The sequence below is a fragment of the Anticarsia gemmatalis genome, chromosome 15, assembly GCF_050436995.1.
Source record: "Anticarsia gemmatalis isolate Benzon Research Colony breed Stoneville strain chromosome 15, ilAntGemm2 primary, whole genome shotgun sequence".
Classification (NCBI taxonomy): domain Eukaryota; kingdom Metazoa; phylum Arthropoda; class Insecta; order Lepidoptera; family Erebidae; genus Anticarsia; species Anticarsia gemmatalis.
Window position 1 is genome coordinate 2,594,367 of NC_134759.1, and position 24,301 is coordinate 2,618,667.

At 34.7% G+C, this 24,301-nt stretch overlaps 2 protein-coding genes across 3 annotated transcripts in view; both read right to left on the reverse strand.

The window, feature by feature from the left end:
- LOC142978755 (uncharacterized) overlaps positions 1–24,301 on the reverse strand; it is a 331,498-nt gene that overhangs the window by 300,719 nt on the left and 6,478 nt on the right. The window contains exons 7-8 of one of the 2 annotated variants that reach the window (XM_076123311.1): positions 23,856–23,991; positions 22,746–22,805 (exon numbers count right to left, since the gene is read on the reverse strand). In XM_076123311.1, the coding sequence (XP_075979426.1) occupies positions 22,750–22,805; positions 23,856–23,991 (192 nt within the window). In that variant the 3' untranslated portion in view covers positions 22,746–22,749. Of the gene's footprint in view, positions 1–19,822; positions 22,806–23,855; positions 23,992–24,301 lie in introns of those variants that run through there. The other variant, XM_076123310.1, reaches the window with a different exon arrangement.
- On the reverse strand, positions 6,290–15,412 carry LOC142978776 (cytochrome P450 6k1-like). The gene is made up of 9 exons (XM_076123339.1): positions 15,036–15,412; positions 13,562–13,762; positions 12,348–12,500; positions 10,374–10,558; positions 9,967–10,124; positions 9,154–9,272; positions 8,197–8,302; positions 6,987–7,235; positions 6,290–6,526 (listed from the first exon to the last, which is right to left on the reverse strand). Exons 1-9 carry the CDS (start codon positions 15,192–15,194, stop codon positions 6,354–6,356), a joined length of 1,503 nt encoding a protein of 500 aa, XP_075979454.1. The 5' UTR covers positions 15,195–15,412; the 3' UTR covers positions 6,290–6,353.

Consider the following 24,301-nt stretch of genomic DNA (forward strand, 5'->3'; position numbering starts at 1 on the left):
CACGACCTAGCTGCAACATCTCCACCATATTGAGCTATCTAGTTATTTGATCAGTGTCTAATAGCAGACGTGTGTGAAACGAGCGGCTGTAATTACTTTGTCAATAACGTCTTCTATGTAATGTATGGAGATTTGCAATTTCTTTGAAAAATTGGTTTAACACCTATTTGAGGTTTGGAAATTACGATTTAATTGATGAAAATAATGCTTGAAAACGCAAAAAAAATGTGTATCTTCTTATGGGAGCATCTAGACAAAATGTTAAAAGTTCTGCCGTGGGACAACAGTAAGATGATTTAGAGAATAGGTTACCCATGGGGGCGATGACAGGTTCAAATATAAATGATAAATACTAAAAATGACTGAAACTGGTGTAACTAATATATAAAGGGGGGCTTTTTTTTCCAGTAAAAGGGACCTATTTTTTATGGGAAAATACATTTTTCAGTTTCTGTGGATACTGGAGGCGCAAGTTTCAAAGCATAAGTTGTTAATGAAATATAAAATTATTTTCTTTTTCACGTATAAAAACAGTAAAAAGCAATGGACAATGTTCTTTAACTTATCTAATAAGTAAAACAAGCTAACTAACCCAACATAAAGCGGGTAAACTTTTTTATAGCCGCAAGTATATTCTCGGGAGTTATACAACTTATAAGCGAGTTCGATTGTTATAATCGAATTATTGAGACGTAACTCTATTGTCCGAGTGCAAGTTTTATTAACGAGGAAACTTTCTTGTACGCTAGTTTAATTCAGCGATCGATTGAGTTTCGCTTGTTTTGGGGTATTTCTTGTTTGTTGCTATAACTCTAAATTATAAATTATCGTAAAGTGTCGCAATAATCTAGCTCGCGACTAAGTGACAACAGCTCCGCGGAACAATCTATCAGGTTAAGCTACACTTGCCGAGGTCGTTCAGTGGATGGGTGACCATATTATACATACAGAGTTTCTCCGTATTTCGGAAGACACGTTCATTTGTGGATTCTAGCTGTCATTGTCATAGATGTATGGCAGTCGCTCTGCGTAAAGATGCTTAAAAGATTTTTAAAGGTTTTTAGAGCATCAAAGTTGAAGTCACAAAACCCTTCCTGCATTCCCGAAAGAAACCTTTGCCTAGTAGTTGCACTAATTTAATGGGTTAAAATATAAGAAAAAAATCTAATTCATATATTATTATACACAATATCACGCCTGTTATACCCGGGGGAAGAGAAGAGAAAAAAATCGTTGCTATCTCTTTTTAACTTAGAACAAAAGTCATTATACAATTGCGATACTCGGCACGTTTTGTAGTCAGTACATTCATAGGTACTTATGTAGTTAGTGGTTACCGCAGTACATTGTTACCGGTATGAACTACACGTTAGTTAGTATTCAAAGTTACAACTCGTTAGTACTTTGGCGTTTGATGTGACCGAGTTTGATGTATTGTTTTATACCTATACGTTACTTTGGCTCTGTGGCGCAGTGGTTAATCGTGATCATGGGTTCGAAATTATTTGTTTCGCTTATTTGTGCGATCCACAAATAGTAACGAACCTATTACAACATAGGCAAGACTCGTGAGTCGAACTCAAAACCTTGTGATCTATAAAACACGAAACATGGAGGCAGTTTTTTTTTTCTAGCCCTTTACTGCTGGGCTCCTCCCAAACGAGGTAGGGGGTTAGGCCTTGAGTCCACCACGCTGGCCAAGTGCGCGTTGGGAACTTTGCATGCCCTCAATAAATGTATTAAACAAATCTTAGGCATGCAAGGTTTCCTCAAGATGTTTTTTTTCTAATACACACATAACTTCTAAAAGTCATTGGTGTGGTGCCTCGGTTTCGAACCTACGCGCCAACTTAAACCACTCGACTATCACTGCTTTCTTCTATCTTCAATAATTGATATAAATAATGCGTCTCTTAACAGAATTCACAGCGATTCCCAAAAGGCCAACTTCCTCAAGTAGAAATGTCCGTAACGCCATTATATCTGAAAACATGGCACTTTATTTTTATTGACGTAATTCTCATTTGAATTACAACCTTAACTTCGAGATCCGCTGAGACATACACGTGTAAGTCAAGGCGAAACGTTGCTCAAATTATGCAGCAAATTGAAAATCAGAAATGACAGGAAATGAAACAATCATTATAATTATTATGATTCTATTAAACACGTAGTGCAATCCTCTACAGTTGACACTCGTAGTATACCGCGTATCAAAAGTCTGACATTTAAAATGTAGGTACTATAAAAAAATTCTTATAGCACCCGATAGAGGCTCTGATCAAATTTTTATACAAAATTTCTCGATAGCTATCAGTGGTCCCTGATCAGGAGCAGCCGGTGATGATTCTGTACGCGCGATCCAAAACCGATCCTAAATCGCGGTTCACTGAAACGCCTGTGCAAGATTTTTGTAGGTGGATTTTTGTAGATATAAGGTGACTTACCTACTGATGATGGAATGCTATACAAACTAGGGGCGAAACAAATTTTAAGATACTAAAAAAATGCTGGGTACAGATTGTTTTGTAGCAGTTTTCTCCATTAACAAATGTTATTTTTATACCATCACAACCAAAACAACATTTAAAACTATTCACAAACATTTGCTAACAATAACTTGAAAGCAAAGGGAAACCTCAAAACGATTCCACAAGGAAACCTTTATAAATAACGCTGTGACGTTCGTTTGAAGCTAACGAGGGCCAACTTTGACGTACTAACTAACGGTAGTCGTACAATGGAAGGTAACCGAACACTGCTGAATAAAGCCGAGCAAGCCCGAAGGCTATTGTGAATGCAACTGAAATTAACAAGTAACGTGACTTAACGTGTGATGATTTGATCTGGTAATTGGTGTCATGGTATTTGAAATTGTGATGAAATGAAAACTGACCTTAATCCTTCTGGTTTACCTTATTTTCTTGTATTTTTTTAATTACAAGTTAACGGTTTTACGGCTGCTACACACTGTGCCGGCGGGACGCGGCTTGCCGGCGTCATTTGTTCAAATTCAAATCATTTATTGCTTACTAAGTTATATATATAAAAGGATCTTATATTAGGGTAGTGACAAACTTAGTAACCTTTCCTTGTTTCTAGCACTCGAACGGTATTGCTGGGTACGTATTGACAGCCCGCAGGGCTAGAGCCGGCGGCATTGTGCGCAGCAGCCATTACAACAACGAAAATAAAGGTGTAGTATTTTACTTAGTAAGTTAAACGTGTTTCAGTTGCCTTACAAAAGTTTCAATGTTATTCCTACGATTCTGTGTTTAATATTAATTATTTCAATAAACCTGTAGAACGACGAACGATTCTGACCTTTTCAAATGTTGAAATTATTTATTTTTTTCAAAACACGCAAAACATGCAAAATAATTTTCTATCAAAATCACAAAAGAAATCCAAAATCCAATAACTTGATAGTAGTTTGTTGGCATTGACCTAACTAACAATCCAAATTGTTAAAATAAACCAATTATCCAAATAAAAATATCGAAAATCAACACCGATCAGTATAACGCGTCCCTCAAACAGTGGAACACTCTATAAAGCCGCATTCACACCGTACAAATAAACCTAATCGATTCGATCGCCGCGGTTTGCACAACGTCCCGTTTTTAATGGACGACTCACAATCATTCGCACTCCATATTGAGTCCATTGCTAGTACGTTTCAATACGTATTGCTGGCTGGATTTCAATCTTTTTTAATGTTTTTTTTAATAGAGTTAAAATATTTAAAATTCCAAATTGAGTACGCGTATTGCGAAGGCAACCAAACTACTGGGTTAATATTTTTTTAATTAATTAAAATAAGTCACTAAAAGGTATAAACACATAAATTGGATAACTCTTTTTTTATTGTGCTTCTAACTGTCGGGACAAGATCTGTTTGGGATCGACAGGATTGATATTCCCGTGGTAATGGAATCAACGGGATGTAATTGTACTATATATCCAGACGTAGCCGGACCGGGCAGCTAGTATAGAATATTTAAACAAAATTTTACGTAGATACTGTCTTACTTTTCCGAACACCATATCCCTGAAGAAATGGTGTCATACAAATCGATACGTTATATTATATCACTCGTAGATATTATATATCTCACAAAAAGACACATGCCATTATGCAAATTCTGGTTAACGTCAAATTGAATTTCTATTAGACACTTATCACCATTGGTTATCACTTAACATCATTACTAAACGTTACACGAAATTCGCAGACAATTAGGCGGGCCTCATCACTTTAAATTCCAAACAAAAATTAACTTCACCCGCAAAATACCCGGGTGAAATACCCGGTCTAAACCGTATTTCACCCGGGTATAACCCGGTCCTAACTTATTTTTAATAGTTTCCGCATTATTCTATGGAATTACCGGATCCAGTGATTTCCATAATCTCCTATTGCTTCGCTATTGTACTGTTTAAAAACGGTTTTTCTTTTCCCCTTAATCCGTTTTTCCGCCACGAAACCGATTATGGAATAAAATGATAAAAGCTATTAACATAATTCGATTTTATTTTTACGTTTAGATTGATACGTTTTGTTTCGTAATACGAGGGTCGATCCAAAAGTAATGATAATCGGCTACTTGTAGTCGTCGCAAATATACAAAAACTATTTTTTTGGCTTCCTTATAGATCCACTACCTCGGGGTAAAAAAAATCATATCAATAGTCCAAGTAATTTGGTAAATACATTCAATTGAATAGGAGCTGTCGCAGAGAAAACATCAAAATGTAAAAAAACGTCATTAGAGCAATTAGTCAATGCCCTCCACTGAAAAAAAAATCCACTAAAGGAGTACATTGCGACTTGTTGCTGTCATCGGGGGACTTTGTTTTTCTTTTTCCCATAGTTACACGTTGCAGAAAAAAGTTCTAGATTAGAAGAGCTTCAATTGAAGATGAACATCGCAAAAAAACGCCTTCCACCGCCCTTACTGAAGATAACGTCAAAAAAGTTGGAGATATTGTGTTAGCAGATCAAAGAATGACCATCAAATATGTAGCTAAGATTATAGACATTTCATATGGGTAGCATTTTAAGGGTCTTCTCTAACAAGTTCCTCATGAAAAACGTTTCCGCGCCTCAAGAACCGAAAATGTTAAAAGTCGAACGAAAGCGAAAACGTGTCGACATTTCGAGGGTGAATCTTGGAAAGTTCCAAACGGATCAATGACTTTTTTGTCACGTTATTTGACAATAGACTAGTCAAAAACCCACCATTTTGATCCCAAAACAAAACAACTATCCATGACTTGGAAAAGAGCCTTCTCACCAACAAAGAAGAAATTCAAGGTTTCAAGGTCGATGTTTGATTCCTGCGTGTTTTTTTCAAAACACTGAAAGAATCACTTCAGTAAAATAATTGAAAAAGAGAGCTATTTTAATAGGCTTTTATTAAAAATACCAAATACGAAGATTACAGGAAGCTATCATGAAAAAAAAAACACAGGAAAGTGTGAGCTGGAATGCTGTTTCACCAAGACCAGCTCTGGCTCACAATGTCGCAGTTGCGTTGGCTGCCATTCAAGAAACGGCTTTCGGATTGCTCGATCACCCATCCTATTTGCTAGAACCATCTCTTAGGTAATTTTATCAATTGCAATTTTTAAAAAAACACTTCATAGGCAAAAAATTTGGCGACAATCGCGAAGTGACTAGTGATTTTAGGGCATTTTGGGAGAGTTTTGCAAGATAAGGTATTTCTATGGGAAAAATGGGATTAAAAAAGAGATCAATTGGTTTTAATAACTTGTTATGAGACTATGTAAAAAATGTTATCATTTGTTTCACTGTAATCATCGTGTATCACCTCCGTTATCATTACTTTTGGATCAACCCTCGTAGCTGTGTTTTATGGTATATATTTGGGAAATAATCTTGTTTAGAACTATAAATGGATACTAAAATCGATCGATTGCTTCTGTTGTGCGGTCGTAGTGTAAACGACTGCTGATCATGAGGTGTCGGGTTCGATTCCCAGGTCAAATAATGTGCTATTTATCTATTCTGATTTATATTAAAATATTTCTCAATAGCAGCCCGAGGTTTGGACACGCGGAGAAAAAAATTAACTAATAATCACTCCCTCATTACTTTTGCCTAGTGGGACAATGCAAAGTCGCTTCCCGCGTTTGTCTCTAAGTCTGTATGTATGTATACTTAGATCTTTATAACTACGCAACGAATTTTAATGTGTTTTTTTAATTGAGGGCGATTCAAGAGGAAGGTATATGTGTAGAAGTTATAAAGGATTTTAAATAACTGTTAAACCAGGCGAAGCCAAGGTTGGCCGCTAGTTTATTATAATTACACTTATAAGCTAATTACTTTATTCCCTATGTCTAAATTCAACAGATAATTTCTTGTCAGGGCCGAGAAACAAGCCATTTTTCTCAATGTGGACGTCGTTCGGTTTCGGTGTATTAGGCAATGCGCGTATTTCATAGTTCAGGATTATTGATGCCAGTCCGTAGCGAAGCGTCTGGTAGGCGAAACGTTTACCTGAGGACAAAAATAATAAACTAGTTTATAAAGAGTTTACTTCTAATATCGATGTTTGAAGCTTGCAAATAAAGCAAAAATTAACCAAAAATGCCTTATACAAAACAAGATTAAGTTATAATGTTCTCGAGATATTTAATATGAAGCCATTATTCACAATTATCACAATTAAAGTCACACTAAATATTATTCTCATTTGTCATCTAACTGATAAATAATTATATTATACAAAAACGTAACTAATTAACCTAACCCATCCTTAAAGTATTTTTACTAATGCACTAATAAAGCAAAATATAAGTGCCCAATCAGTATTATATTTTCATTCTTTTTGATCGACTAAATAGAATTTCCTTTATTTAGCCCAGGAAACCCTATAAAAAAAACTAAAATCAACCCACTTTTTACCATAAGAACTACCTTATTCCCTAGTCAAGAGAAAGAACAAAATAAAACTTACCAATGCATCCTCTAGGTCCTTCCCCAAACGGCATAAAAGTATAAGGGGTGATGTCTCTCTCGTTCTCCGGTAAGAATCTATCAGGATTATATACATGGGGTTCTGGGAAGTGTTTAGGATCCTGTTGCATGCCCACGGCGTTGACGTAGACCACTGTACCTTCAGGTATGGTGAGGTTCTCGTCAATTTTGTACTCTTTCGACGCTATACGGTCCAGCCAGCCCATTGATGGGAATTTCCGAAGGGCTTCTGTTAATGGATAAATTATGTATGTTATGTTATTTGTGTTGATAACTAGTTTTGTGATGGTAAGTATATACATTTGTTGTAATAAACTAAAATAGCTGAGTAATTTTGCCATTGCAAACCAAAAATACGTAAGAATATACGTAGAATATAAGTTACAAAAAGGGATATAGGAGATGGAACCTTTTCAAAAAGTTCACCGGGTCAGCTAGTATTTATATAGATTTTAAATGATAGACAACAAGTAACTGCTGATACCAGTTTCTCTCGTACTCGTTATAAGGTAAACTTGTACAATCTTATGTAATTACAGTACGTAGGTGTATTTAAAATCTAAATACGTACGCAAATAAAATGGAAATTTTATATTTTATTTACAGAAATATTTGCATAAATCCTGACCTTTTTGCAGGAAGATTTACTCGCCTTTTTTATGGTAATTTACCATCCCTACATCCTGAATACATTAATTACGTATCTAAATATAAACTCTGGTTTTACGAAACTTGTTTTATAGTCAACTAGTATGTGCCCGCGACTTTGTCCGCATGGAAAGACTTCAAATCGTAATGTTAATCCTACTAATATTATAAATGCCAAAGTTTGAGAGGATGGATGTATGTTTGTTACTCTTTGACGAAAAACATACTGAACAGATTGTAAATTTGATAGTAATAAACACATAGATACTTTCTACTACGGGATTTTATTTAAAGCAGACGAAATCACACGCGATATCTCGTTTATAAGTAAAAAAAAGAATAAAAAAATTACTAGTCTAGGCATGGGTTTACTAATATTTTGTCATGCATGTACTTAATTCATGCGGCCCACTTCAGCCACTAATTGCCATTATTACACCACTTATCTTGTCATAGTCTCTGACAGCCTAATTAAAATTTAAACACCAATAGGGAACCTGTCTTAATAACTACAAATAAGTAATAGTTAAATTAAACTTTACCTTTGAAAACACAGTCGATGTACGTCAATTCAGCCAAAGTATTTGTATCAAAATCTTCGTCACCAATTTTCTGTTTCGCAGCCAAAACTTCTTGGTATAACTTTTCCTAAAAGACGTAATATTTATTTATTTGAAACTATTTATTGACAATTTATACAATAGATTTCATATTAATCTATACTAATATTATTAAATTGTAGAGTTTGTTTGAACGCGCTAATCTCAGGAGCTAGAATAGGATAGCCTATTTATTAAGGAAGGCTATAGGTTAAATAACATTACGCGACGACCAATAGGAGCAGAGTACAAGTAAAAAATGATTAAAAAACGGGGAAAATTATGACCTATTATCCCTTTTCTGGCGAAAGCGAAGCAGCGTGAGTCAGGTAGTGTATATATGACTCGACTAATTGTTTTTGTCATATTTTCTATAAGACTGGAAAAGGATTTATACGAGTTATGATATAAAGGAGAGAAAAACAAAATATAGAGGTATACACGTGCACAGAGCCACCGTCTGCTAGTTACATAAACAATAATATAAATAAACGCATATGATTTGCATGTTCTACGCAGTTAAGATAATTAGTAACATGATATTCTTCATGCATGTTCCATAATGTCTTTGTGTCATTAAATAATTATTTTTATGATTTATTTCTGTTTTAATGGGTTTTAAACACGAACATTTTAAGTAAATATCGACGTTTAAATATAGCCAAGTGGTATATGCTAGTACCACGTGGTCCGCGGCTCCAAACCGAGTACCAATGACTTTTTGAAGTTTGCTGTAACGGTGAAGGAAAACTTCGTGATGAAAGCTTGTACAAAACATTTCTTAAGGGCCATGCCAAGGTCATACCAAATCCTCAACCCGCACTTAGTCTGTGTGGTGAAATCGAAGCCTAACCCCCCCCCCCCTCCCCTCACTCGGGGTTTTTAATAATTAAAACTTACTTGACAGTGTGGGTTCCAAGCCAGTTCATAAATCGTCCAGGTCAATGTAACTCCTGAAGTGTCAAACCCACCTAACAGAAAGATGGCTGCCTGGGCAAGAAGGAAGTCTTGATCTAGATCTGTAACAACATGTATTATGAAACAGTGCTGGCGTGTGTGCTGTGCGCTGAAAATAAACATATTCTAACTCGACTAGCAAAAAAATTGAGTAAGAATCAGTAGCCCGATTTTGTATAATCAGCACTATCGAGTTTGACATTTAAATCTACTGCAAAAATGATCCCTACGAAGCCGGCTAATGGCGCTGTTCAGGTGGTTTGAAAAGTACCGTAATTATAAGAAACTGAAATACGTCTCAAGTAGCTGTTAATACAATGAATTAGGAAAAAATACTTTGAAACAATAAATACACCTCGTCACTACAAAATTCAGAATATCGGAACCTTTCGGAACTTTCAGAATATAGGCAGGCTTATGTAGCTGACGGTGACCTAGTTGGTAGAAATACCTTTTTTAAAAAATACACAGAAATACTAATAACCATCTAGATCAGGAGCTCCCAACCTTTTCTTAGTTCGGGACCACTTTTATATTATTCTTGCTAGCAGGGACCAGTTCGTAAATATATTAAAAATAAAGTGTAATAATCATTCTGAAAATGTTTAATTATAAAATCATTCGTGGACCATATTTTCACTTCCACGGATCACTAGTGGTCCGCGGACCACTGGTTTTGAACCACTGATCTAGATAAACCACACACCAAGGCTCTCTACAAAATGTTCGTTCATAAAACTACTTTAAAATACGTACCTTCTTTCTCAGCGGCCGCTTCTTGTTTAATCTTTAGGAGAGCATCAAGTAGATCTCTGCTCTCTTTGACCTCCTTGTCGTACCCTCCCCTCTGTTCTATAACTTTGTGAATAACCTGCCTTAGAAACTCTAGCGTGTCTTTCGGAAAGAGAGAAAACCTGAGAATAAGTACATAAAAATAAATTTAAACCAACGTAGCAGTTCAAATGGTAACACGTCTGCATAATACATAGGAGTGGTTTCCATTTATAAAGGCGGAAAGAGTGGGTTTTTTCTTAATTAAGATGGGATTTTATCAGTCAGTCTGAAATCTTGACTCAAGTCAATTTGTCGATAGACCAACAGTTTACTACCTTAAACCACTTCGGTAAAGAAACGACCAAAAGTCTCTATAATTTCATTCTTACCTGAACATATCCACTAGTTCTGGAAAGAAGAATATACTAGACCAGCACAGCCCTCTGTGCAGGCCGAACTTCGTGAACTCTCGAGTCACTCGCCTCATAGTACTGTCCCCAGTGCGAACAGACTCACTGCTCAGTCCAAACGCGGCTTCACCTATGACGTCAGTCGTGTAGTCTGAACAGAGCACCTGAGGCAGAAAAAAAAACATTTTTTTTTTATTATTTAGCTGCTATAAAACATATTTTACTTTTCACTACAGTCGGTACTGTCCAGTGTCGAGCATTTGACATTTAAAATGTACTGCAAAAATAGTTCGGATTTCTGTGCATTATTTCGCGTAGCTAACCAGTTGTGAATAGTCGATAGTGTTAGAGAATCACGCTACTAATAATTTTATGACAGCAATTCGATAGTGTTAAACATAGCAACACTATCGATACTATACACAGTAAGTACCTAATACAGTAAACTATACTATATGTTTAATATTTTATTACCTCTGCCACATAAGCGATAATTACCGTAGGAACATAACCATAAAAGATATCTGTAAGTCATATTGTTTTAACTCAACTTTGTAAAACCTTACAATTTTCTTGTAAAGCAAATACCTATCCATTTTTCATAACAAAGTCATGTAAGCAAAACGCCATAACAAAACCATCGGACCCTTAATCTATCAACCGTTCAAATATTTCATTTCCCATAAAACATTAATGGAACACCACACTTTACCATAACTTGCCTCACAAAAGACGTTACCTCTATTTTAACCTTACATTTATTCATATGGAAAATAGTGGTACGTAGTGATGGGACAAACATATTCGACGTGGATGCGAATCACACATTCGCAAAAGCGAAAATCAACAAGATTCTCTCGCTTAGATTTGAGAACAGGGTATCGGTAAGTATGCTGAAAGTTGAGTATGAGAAATACTGTCTGTATAATGTCTTATTTTTAACTTTATTAGGGACGAAGACCAAAGTTTAAACGTACCTTACCTTGTCATACCTTTCTTAAATACATATTTTTATTACTTTTCATTAAGAAAGCACTCAATTATTGGCTCTAAAATTTCCAAAAATAATTTACTTTCAATTTAACCGATAAGTTTTTATATATATGTAGCAAAGAAGATTTAACAATTAATTATAAATATATTATTGCTAACCTGATTGCGAATATAAAAACAAGGCATTCGCACTCGCACTGAAAATAGTAGAAAATGTAACATCACTAGAAAGGCCCAGCTGTTTGTAATTCCGCTCAACTTATGAAAGTCAAGTAAGGGCTCCCATTGTTGTGTTACGGGCAAGCTGTCACTATTCACATACATGAAAAACTTCCTTCTTTTGTCATGTTTAATCACATGAATGACTGTTTTAAAGGTTTTGTAGATAACGTAGATTTGTGGGTGGATTTGCTTTTATTGTTATATTTTTTCACTAGCTATGTAAAGAGTGTTTTTTTTATTCTATGACGAGAAATAGGAGACAAAGAAATATAAAAAAAATTGCAAGTAAAGATATCAGCGTAAATGTCACTTTTCACAATGAATTACCCAAAAATTATAAACTTACGCGTATTCCCTTAGTTATACAATTCTTACATTTTACAGTTGCCACACCTTATTTATGTCACTGTTAACTTTTAGTTAAAGATGTAAATTAAGAAAAGAAGAAAGAAAATAAATGTCTATTATTGCTGAACTAAGTGATATGGATTTTTTTCCCCAGAACTGGTATAACTTGGCCTTTCATCCGGTCTCAGATTATCGTTGAGTTTTGGGACACCCTGTATAAGAATTAAATAGCTAAGAACCATTATGTTAACCCCTTCAAGGAAAGCCAGATTCGCTTCTATTGAAGCACTGTACATTACAATAGATATAGTTAACTTCCGCACTAAGAACTTAGATTCCTAGACACACTTATACAAATCTCAGACACGTAAATATATATTGCGTACATACCCTCAAATCGGCGTGATTCTCATTCTTCATCTCATCTTTGATCCTTAACACAAGGTCATTGGACTTTGCTTTGATAAGGTTCTGCAAGCTCCTCAATCTGGCAGCAGTGAAGAGTACAGTCAAACGGCGCCTCAAGTATGACCAGGTAGGATCCTGTAGAAATAATATATATTAGGTAGGGGAAAAAGTCTTTTCGCATTATAGTATGTATGAACTTGTAATAAGATCTCTTTGGCTTCAAGAATCACAAATGAGTACACGGTTCATTAGGCTACTTTCAGTGAGCTCGTGAGGTACCCAAATATCGGGCTTTTTGTGTAGAGAAAAGATTTTATTACAAGTTCATACATACTATAATGCGAACAGACTCTTTCTCCGACCTAATATTTTAATAAAATCCTATTTCGATTCAGTTTAATGTTTCTTGACTGCCTGAGAGACGCCATCGGTACTGTATGCGACTGCTGAAAAGGTCTCGAGTACAATTCCTAGATCGAGCAAATATTACTGGTTTATTAGTACTGGTAATTTATTAAAGACGAATTTCCCGGAGTTCAGTAACGGGTCCGGTATATGGCAACAGTCTTATATGGCCGACTAAGGCGAAACGTGATTTGTTTCGCTTTAAAAATATTAATTTACATTAATTTAGATTAAAGAAACAACACGTGCCTTGAAACCTAACATATTTTAACAAGGATTTTAAATTATAATTTAATTACCTAATTAAGAATAAAATGTGCAAGGACTCCTTTTATTATGATCACTAAGTGGAACGAATTATTTTATTATTATTTTTTAAATTCTAATGACTCGAACAAAAAATAAATGCACAGAATTATTAATTAAATGCTGCAGTCAGAAAATAATTAATATACATACGTATATCAGAATCTTATTAACTTAGGACAATTGCAATTATCAACAAAATTTCAAATCTAATATATAAAGCTGAAGAGTTTAGTTTGTTTGAACGCAATAATCTCAGAAACTACTGGTTCCAATTGAGAATACAATACTTTGTATTGAAAAGTCTATCTATTGATGAAGAATACAGGCTATATAACATCATACTACGACTGATAGGCGCGGATCAGCGATGAAAAGATGTGAAAACGGGAATAATTACTCGCTTTTCTAGTCTTAATGGTTTTATATTTATTTTCTCCCAACCAAAATAAAAACTCTCGATAAAAATGATTTAAAATACTTACATTAACAGTAAACAAATTAAGAGCTCCAACAGGATCAGTCTTCCCTGAACTAAGGAACCTGTTCCTGAAGACCTCATGGTCTTTGACCAGCACCCTCCTGGCTAAGTCTGGGCAGTTGATGACCAGGCCTGGCCGCCAGAACGCCCACATGCCAACGTAAGGCGTCTTGAAGTCATTGTAGACTTTTCTCATCCATACTGCCTGAAAGGAAAGGCTATATAATTTATTTGGCTTTTGAATTTTGAGTTCAATAAAATACAGGAGATTTGTCAATATCACCAACTGCTTATGTGGAGGACTTTACGTCTAATTACTTCTCAGTCTTCTTTCTTATCGTACGAGTATGGTTAGTGGTCAAACTAGTGTCAAAATTGTTCAAGCGGCCCGAAAGGTGTTTGAAGTGGCTTAACGATTGTTATCTTATTTGACAACAACCGGAATCGGACTTCTAATGTGCCCTCCGAAGTATGGAGACCAGTTCAAATACTACTATGCGGTCACCCATCTATGGAATGACTTCGCCAAGGGTTGCTTAAACTACCCGTTGGTCCCGGTTGTTGTCAATTAAGATAACAGTCGTTAAACCACGTCAAAGGCCTTCGTGCGGCTTGAACAACTTTGACACTAGGTTGACCACTAACCAAACGATAACAAGAAGAAGAGCCTTTGCGTGTAAAATTTTGCTACATTATGATTATTAATTTTGAGTAACAATTTACAAAATACGGAATTAGCTGTATCAAACAAGCCACCGTCAACTGCATAAGCCCGCGGATCAGTAATGTTCAGAATTCTGATTTTTCCACACAAATCTTGCTTGTAAGGCTCTGCACTAAGTCGTTGAAATATGTATATTATAGTAACTATGTATCTTAGAATTATATATCATGTACTTTTTTATATTAGTACAGTACAGTAATAGCCGACAATAGTTGCCTAGGTCCTAGTTTTAATAAGTGACCCAAATATTTTTATGTTTAATGCCCTTGCGCTGCAAGATAAGTATTTAATTAGTCTTGTATTGTATAATAAAGACATTCATTAAATCCTTAAAACGAGAAATAAAACGAGTTTGGGTAGTTTCTTTCAAAAAAATAATAATATTTTTGAAATAATAAGAACTCGTTGAATTAGTTCTACAACTGGTCTAGATATTTTAATATCGAGAAACAGGAATTCAAAAATACGTTCAATTTATTCTTTTCATTCTTATAGAAATTTTATAATATTTTATCCCGTGATTTTATAAATATTGACATATTTTGAAATTGCGGCACAAAGTAGTCTAATACCACCAATTAGTGTATAACGGAAATACTTCCTTAATTTAGGAATTGAACCCACAACCAATCGCGGTAGTTCCAGCGCGTTAACCACTAAACTACGGACGTAATACATACATCAAATTTTAATAATGTATAAAAATTAAAAATAATCTCTACTATAAATACAACAAATCAATTTTCATACTTACAGGATTTTCCCGTTGTAAAAACGTGAGGCTACCCACAATCGGATGGTGTGGGTAATGTGGCACTCCTCTGTCAGCCCAGTAATTCTTCACACGTCTCCATTTAACGAACAACCATGTCACTAAGCATATTATCACGAGAGTCAACAACGTGAAAAACATGTCTTTACACTGTTACACTGTGTATTGCACTAAAGTTGAGTTGCTTATGTATAAACTTATATGTTAGTTTGCAAATGTAAGTACATAAGTATATGCGTAACCAGTATACTGTCTTAATGACACCAGTAGTGTGTGTATACTGACTGCCTGCCTGACTTTCTTTATGGCGGTGGGTAGTGCATGCGACTGCCGTGCGAGAGGTCTCGGGTTCGAATCCTGAGTCGGGCCAAAAAGTCTTCTCTGGGTGTTTATGTTAAGTACTTCTTAGAGTATGCCCGGAGTTAGCAAGTTGAGGTTGTAGACCTCCGTGGCTTGTACGCCTTTAGTAGTGTAAATACGACTATCACGCACAGGTCCTCGGTCAGTAATGTAACTTGAAGTTAGCTGTCAACAGCTAACAGGATAGGACACTGGCCGTTGCAGGTTGTGTTGATTATCATATAGTCCATTGAACATTTACATTTAGGGTTGCGTTTTTAAAGAGACGTATTTTCGTTTTTTTATGTGAAAAGGAGGGCAGTAGAAACTTAAATTCAAGTATGTCTCCTGAAAAACGCAAGCTACGGCTTAAAAAACTTACCACTTCAATGGACTAATATAGGTAATATTCGATAGACAGCTTTAATAAAGAACCCAAATTATTAGAAACTAGCTGACCTGCGCAACTTCGCTTGCATCACATTAAAGAGTATGGGTCAAGATTTTCCCCGTTTTTGTAACATTTTTTATTGCTACTCTGCTCCTATGGGTCGTAGCGTGATGATATATAGCCTATAGCCTTCCTCGATCAATGGACTATCTAACACTGAAATAATTTTTCAAATCAGACCAGTAGTTCCTGAGATTCGCGCGTTCAAACAAACAAACTCTTCAGCTTTATAATATTAGTATAGATTAAAAAAAATGTATATTCCCCTTTGATAGATTAATACAATTATTACTGTCTGCCCGCCCCTGGGTAGAACAGAAACAAAAAAAATGTATTCTCATTTGATGATCCCTATGGGAATAAAGCGTGATTTTATGTACGCATGTAAACATTTTTTATTTGCAGCATTCTAAAATATTTCCATAAAACAATAACTATATATTAGCAGTCACTAAAAGAAACTCAGCGCCGTCGAACAACGATCTATCACCTGAGATAGTGCCGTTGTTCACAAACTACTCGTAATGTGAATTCAAGTGTGTAACAACTGTCCGCGGCAACTTCGCACGCCATTATTGTTTCAACGCGGTTATTGTGACTGATATATTATAGGTAGGTAGGTTAGGTTAGTTTTGTTTCTGAATATAATAATTAATATAATAATTGTTATGTAAGGTTAGGGTAAAAAGGCCGAGATCCCGTGATTGGGGGCGAATATATAAGAATCCGTAACTGCCACACGATTGGTTAAGGTCCCAACAATTCCAGTTTTAAATGGAACCCTTTTAGGTCCGATTTGAAATGTATAAAACAAAAATCATAGTTTAACATATTTAGTAGTAGTATAGGTATCTATTTTTTTTGTGATATTAACTTATCTCAGTCGGTTGACTTCAGGCTCTCCTTTACAGCATGTTTTTGAAAGAAAACAAGTAGAAAAATAGACCCCCTAAGAGTTACGCAAACTTTGAGCTGCGTCGCGTAGGTAGCATTAAAACCTTACATACAAATACCTATTAAAATAAAGGAAAACCAAATCATTACCATCATCATCACTCTCTAAAGGTATTAAAAACTGATTTCACTATGTATAAATCTGTCCCTCCATACTAAGGTTGCCAAAGTCCCCATACATAATTCTCAGTGGAATTTAATATTCCCAACACATAGCCTTCGCACAGCCCCTGCAGTAACCTCGATACGTTATTACATTGAATATGCAGATTTTGAATACCAGGTGCACTAAAATCTACAACAAACTTGTAACTTATATTTTATAGGTACGATAAAATTCATTTTATGTTTTCGCTTTTTTATATCTGCACTTAACGACAAGTTACTAGAGAACACGATTAATCTACTTCTTTTGTTTTAAATAAGACAACTACCGAACTAAGAATTGGCCTTGTCTCGCGGGGACTTTTACAAACATTCAAACAACGGACAGAGAGGTCAACTAAACCCGAATCAATTATTTGTGGACTGCACAAATATTTGTTTGGAGTGGGAATCGAACCCACTTCCTTCACGTCCATACATCTAATTATTCAAACTGACTTCCCTAAGAATAAAATATAACACCGTACAAATTCACCTAAATCTGCAGACTCTCAGAATCTCTAAAGACGTTTGTTTTTTATTCATTTTTTATAATTTGATTTGACAAAAAACTTCTTTGATTGATTGTTTACATAACATTACTTTTTGCTTGAAACATGCGTAAGCCCAAAAAACACGTTTTAGTCCACATGGCGCTAGACTCGTGTAAACTTTTTGTAAAAAAAATATTTGAAGAAAAAACAGCCGGTGAACGACATTTTAGCAATAAAACATTATACACACATGTAACCGGATATCTCAGAAATAAACAAAAAATATACGGCCATTAAAAATCCATTTTCAAGCTATTAAACTTGTACATAATTTGGATACTTTACTTTTTATCTATACTTGTTTAAATTGAAAAAATAGATGTTTTTTACCAAAAATTGGGGCGTCTGATGACCAGATAGTCGTGCGACAATTCAATTTTTAGTTCCACATGACATGTTAACTTGGCTCTTAGACGACTATCATAAATTTATAAATACTTTTAAGAAATTAATATATAAATTACGAATATTCGGACATAAATCACACAGTTTTACTAAACAAGCACAGGAAACCAAATAAATAAATAAATATTGTTGGACAACTCACACACGGTCATTTGATTCCAAACTAAGCAGAGCTTGTACTATGGTAACCAAATAACTGATAAACATACTTATATACATCTAAATACATACTTATATAGATACATTACATCCAGGCTCAGAACAAATGCTCGTGCTCATCACACAAAGATTTGTCCCGGGTGGGATTCGAACCCACCACACGCGGCGCTACGGTTGTTGCGGCAAGGTGGTGTTCCGCTTAAACCACTGCGCCAAACGTGCAGTTAAATAATAATAATTTAAATAATCATGCTAGATTTAATTCGATTATTTGATGCCACAAAAAGCCTAATGTAATAGTCGGAAACCACGGGAAGCCTTTTATATTACGAATACTTATATCGAAACTTGTGGCGTTTATGAAGATAAGTAGACCAGTTTGCTGACGCACCTGAGGTAAGTATAAATACTCTTGACAAATAAAACCTAGATATAGACTTCTCCTATCGAATCAAAAAAAGAGTAATCTGATTGAAGCTGACATTTATGTTTTTGATAGTTGTTGTACTTATGTACTTATTTTTTAAGTAGGTCTCCTACTTACTTGATCGAACTGATTTTTATCAGCTTTTTTGGACATCTATTTTTGTTTTTTGATACAAGATATATAACAAAACGATTTCCCGTTTCCTAATCTTCAACAATATGATTTTTCAACTGCAAATGCTATCTAATTAACCTAAATCTCATCAAATACGACATAACACCCTATTAACAGTTCATATAACACAGTACATAGCTAAATTCCTGGATGAAACCTCCCGTAGTCAGTGACACGCTATGTAAGCTATGCGCCAAGTGAAATGTAACAATGATGTATTGCAGACACGCATTCCGTGCAATCAACTGAATATCTGCGATGTAATTATATGTATACTAGTATGCAAATCTAATGCTATTCACATAAATGTAATAAAGGGATATTATTATGTACAGGGAACTATCAACCTGTAATGATTTTAAACTTTCGCAACTTGTACACATATGTAATTGTCTATGGAACCAAAAATGTTGCTGTCAGTGTCAAACAATCATTGTAAGTGTTTTTAAATTTCTCTTACCGTTACTGATTATATTTTTATGTGATTACATTTGGTACAAATTGTAACATTGTCTACCAACTTAGGTTAACGATGACGATTGGCGCAGCTTACGCCAATCCCAAATATTTTCTTGTTTTCGTTCTTCATCGTCGTTTTTAAATTGTTACTCTGTCTAAGGCCCCATACTCGTTTACCTGACGTTTTGATTGAATTGATTGACTAACTAATCTTGTTAATTAAAAGTACATTAATCTCAAAAACCAACAAAATTAACCTCTTACCTCTCATAACTTAAGCTTATTAAATACTCCTAATAGTTCATGAAACCTTGAAGATAATAATTAACCGACCCGAGTGTATGCAACCACGCAATTATCCCTAATTCAGTGTAAACTAACCCAATTAGTTCAGCTATTTGCCGACAATAACGGTGGCGCTGGTATCGCGAGTGCAATGCACAAATCAATTTTACGGCTATTGACTTTGCTATTTCGTGGTGAATAACTTTACATGTATAATGTACTATCTATCTCATAATATACCTAAGTTTAAAGAATTCCTTCTAACAAACTAGCTGATTCAGCGAACTTCGGTCAGCAACAGTCGATTATTTATTGTATTGTTTTTGTTAAATTTTTTCATTTTCTTTCTTCTTTCATAATTTGGCATGGATTTAAATGGGTAAACAAATAATTCTAATAAAAAGACTCGTGATTTTGATTTGAAATTAAATTTAATTTTGATTTTCTTGATACGCATACATTGCTTTGGTATAACATTATGACAATATGACATAATAGTGGACATGATTATTGATATAGGTATTGATGACATATTCAATGTTTTTTTTAACGGCGTATAAATACCAGACAGACCAAATAGGAATATCCAAAGATACAGAAAAAAGACAAATTTTGTCTTTTACACACAGAAACACGGATACATGCATGCATGCACGCACGCACGCACGCATACGTGCTAACATCAATTCAGTCCAGCAATTATTGAACCTGGCACTTTACATTAGCTCATATATGAGTGAGAACTTTGATGTCAATGATCTCACTTGGCAGACTTGCCTTACATAAAAGCAACCTTTACACACAAACTCTATCGCACGTTCTTAGGAGCGCGGTCTTCGCTCGCGATTTTCTTCGCGGACTTGACTGATGAGCGCGGCGCGTGGTCTTTTCTTTCCCCTAGCACCCTTTATGCGCACGCTCTTTCACGCGCGATTGTTGTTTCATACGCGATAGTGTGTGTGCGTAAAGGTGGCTAATGACATACTGGCGAATAAGTCACCGAGTTGCTAGTACAACACAATTTATATCAGTGTGTATCAATCACTAACCTCACACAATAAATATTGTGAGACAACTCACACACGGTCATCTGACTCCAAACTAAGCAGTACCACGATTCTCTACAGTCAATACTGTCTAGTATCGAAAGTTTGACATTTAAAATGTACTGCTAAAATAGTTCCTACGACGCCCGTTAGAGGCGCTGATCAGATTTTCATACAAAATTTCTCGATGACTAGCCGGTTGTCGGTAGTCGATAGTAGTAGAGAATCGAGCTACTGATCTTGTTCTATAGTAACCAGACAACTGATAAACATACTTATATTAAAATAGGTAGACATTTTTAAATTCCTAATTATAATAAATTAGTTTCTTAATCCTAAACACATTTTTGTCGAAGGTGAATCAGTACCGTACTATTTCTACTTAATATTAATAAATGTTATACTAAGCGGACGAAGCCGCGGGTAAAAGCTAGTCTTATTATTATATTAAGTTCTTTGCTTACACGAAAAGGAGATCTATATCCTGAGAGCCGAAATGGACTAAAAATTTCAAGCCTCATAATTTATTACTTAGTCTTATTCTCACTAGAAGATTTACTACCTTATTATTAATTATACGGATACAATTATTAAAACATAAATTAAGTTTAATTTATGCTCACTAAATTATAATAAACTTGGAATTATAAATTAATCATCTGATTTGATAAATTAAATTGTTGGATTATGTCTTATTTCTATTTTACATTAAATTCAACCAGTTTTTGAAGACAAAAGGGGTGTCGACTGATTTAAATTTTTAGTCTTCCTGGTGTATTTATATTATCTGAGTGACGGACTTAAGTTACCTTGCAGACATTTCTATAAAAAAGTTATTTAATATTAAATTCAAAATTATCGTGAAACTCGTCATCAAACTGATTACTTTAACTTAAAACTACTTAAAATAATAAAAAAAATGTAATTGTATTAAATACCTTATCACTATCTATAAAATAGACACCAACATTTTGAGATACGCATACATTTTTTGGCTGATATTTAAGAATATCTTAAATTCGCGTTAAAATCATAAGGTTTTCAGACTTTGTCTTCAGACATATTTTTATAAATATAAAAATTACAAAAAATATATTTATATCACATGTTCAACGACTATACTATAGTCATTGTAAATTTGATTGCACCATTTTACAAATTATTATAATAACTTAACTAGGTATAATACATACAAACATGAAAAAAGGTATTTTTCACTTTTGGCGATTGAAAAAGTAATTTTTTCGCAACATAATTATACAAAAATGGTGCTTAATTCATTTCCATTTAATCATTATTTTCATGATTTTTCAAAATTTTATTAAGAAAAAGCATTCACCACACATTTTTAAAAAACGATTTCGAAATTCATCAATGATGATCTTAAAAATTTTATTGAGTTTAGAAAAATACTCATCACTAGTCCTATACAGTCTTATTGCTACTAGAAAAAGCACGTATTTTAAAAAGGTTTTTATCCTAAAAAATATTAAGCTACTGTCACACATGCTTATAAACAGTCATACTTTATAGTATGCTTAAAACGAGCGTGCTAGTCAAATACATTAGCGTAGCATGCTTTTTATAGCATACTTTAAACTAGGGTTGCCATCCGTCCGGGTTTCCCCGGATTTGTCCTAGTTTAGAAGGCATCCAGGGAATAAAAAAATAATAAAAAAAAAATTGGGCCACCCGCGAGAGACGCACTACGCTCGCACACCACGATCAACCGACGAACCAAGTATATTCACCGTTCTCCCACACTTCCCGTCGCGGTTGCTCTTCTTGTTGACATGTCCGGCTTTCGGACTCTAAAATCCGGTGTTTTCACGCGTCTTGTCCGGTTTTCCAAATTTTAGAGATGGCAACCCTACTTTAAACCAGCATGCTCACCTCGCCCCACGCTGTAAAGAGCATGCTCGAAATCAAGGCCGTTGATTTCTGAGCATTCCGAAATGAGCATGCCTATTACTAGCAATGTTTGGAAACACATGCCACTAAGTAGCATTATCTCAATATTGGCATGCTTTCGTGCTAGTATTGAACATGTGACAGTAGCTTTACTTAAGTCTATCGCGGCCAGTCGTTATAATCACATACTTTTGAAGGATCCATCTCACCAAGCTATAAGAATGAGGGAATAGAGGGAAAGTGACAGGAACACTCTATTCCCTCACCTTATTATTAAGTATTTTGGACACACCTAGATACAATAAAGTCTCGCTTCTCTTGCTAGTTTCAGGACGCATTTTCATTGGTTGTTGGTTGTTTTGTTGTTTTGTTTATTATACTTACCATTTTAAATAAAATTAACTGTGATTCTGTATCCTTCCACAATCATACCGTTGTAGGTTTCTGATTTTAATATTAAGGAACATTATTCAATAACGCCTGTAAAGTAGTGACATAAATCGTTTATTTATTAATTAATTAAATAAAGGTTTATTTCGTTTATTTATTGAATTAACAGTCGAATGCAAAGACGTTAAACTTTTAAGTTACACTCTAAAGAATTTTGCTTCTATCGACATTCGGCCGATAGTTATTTCGTAAAACATTTTTATTTTATTCATTTTCTTTTAAATTTAACTAAGATACATCGCTAACAAACAGTTAGCGGTGAACAGTTACCGATTATTTCAAAATTTCGGGTATCATTTAGAAACCAAATGTAAATAAGTAGTTAAAAACCAAATTTCTAAGTAAATATTCTGCGCGCGGTAAGTCCTTCCTTAAGACAAAAAAGGGCATCAAAATACAGCACCAGTACAGCAAGAACTCAACAATTTTCAACTATTAAACACGTTAAAATAGTACAAGGTAATTCACCGTATAATTCACATTATAACCGGAGCGAGGGTACCGTGGGCTGCACAAAGGGTCCAAGTGGCTCAAGGACACAGGGGATCGCCTTAGGGTAAGGGATCGGAAACTTACGTATGCGATAGTAATTAGCTTTATATTAAAATTATGTACGTATGTTATTAAGACCCTTTTGAATGTCGTAAATCGCATTAGATAAAATCGGAGAAAAAATATATTGGAACAAAATGTTTTTTGATATTTTTTTACGTACTTACTTTTTATTATTTTCTAATTTATTAAACATGCTATTATTCCCTCAGACAAGACTGGCCCTTTTTCTAATTTTTTCATTTCTTTTTATTTTATTTGATAGCCAGCATTTTGCGAACCCGTTCAGCTATATGAAATGGAAGTTAATAAGTTAATTCCCGTTGCGCAAAAGGTGTACCCAAAGCAGGATAAGCAAAATTTTGAAGTTCAAGTAGTCTAAGACTTTGAAGTACACGAGTAAAAATCATATTGAAAACAGTAATAAAAATCACTAGATACGTAATAAAAAATATTGCATAGTCAACCTATACAGCAATTATAAAAGGATACGGTAACATTTTTGAGCCTGTGTGGGATGTCCAAAAGTAGCGATAGCACAACCAGGCGTAGTGAACTGCAGCGATACAACTTGTCCAGTGTGCGACAACCTTTCACACAGAAACGGGAAAGTCGTTGATGGTGGTAACTGAAAATATCAAGTTTATTAGCACACATTATGTCTGAAAAGAATCTGGATAATATCGAAAAATGTATTGTTACGGAGACATCACAACGGAATTAGTTATAAAGGGTGTAAGAGAAACGCTACCGAAAACAAGAGTATAATTTAATTTGTAAAACGCATTTCATTTGAAAATAAAATGAAGACGTAGTTAGCAAAACAGTTCTGAAAACTGTAGAAAGAAATTTATTACGTTTCTTATGACATCCTATTAAAATCCCTACCACTATCGTCAGCGTTGGTTCTTGCGAGCGCTTACCTCACAACCTATATT

Bases quoted from the DNA above. Each gene is read 5' to 3' on its own strand.
- LOC142978776 (XM_076123339.1), bottom strand. From the start codon at position 15,194: ATGTTTTTCACGTTGTTGACTCTCGTGATAATATGCTTAGTGACATGG. The intron at 12,501-13,561 runs GTAAGTATTTTA...TTATTTCTACAG, and splicing joins TTAATTTGTTTACTGTTAAT to GATCCTACCTGGTCATACTT. The intron at 10,125-10,373 runs GTAAGAATGAAA...ACTTATTCTCAG, and splicing joins GAACTAGTGGATATGTTCAG to GTTTTCTCTCTTTCCGAAAG.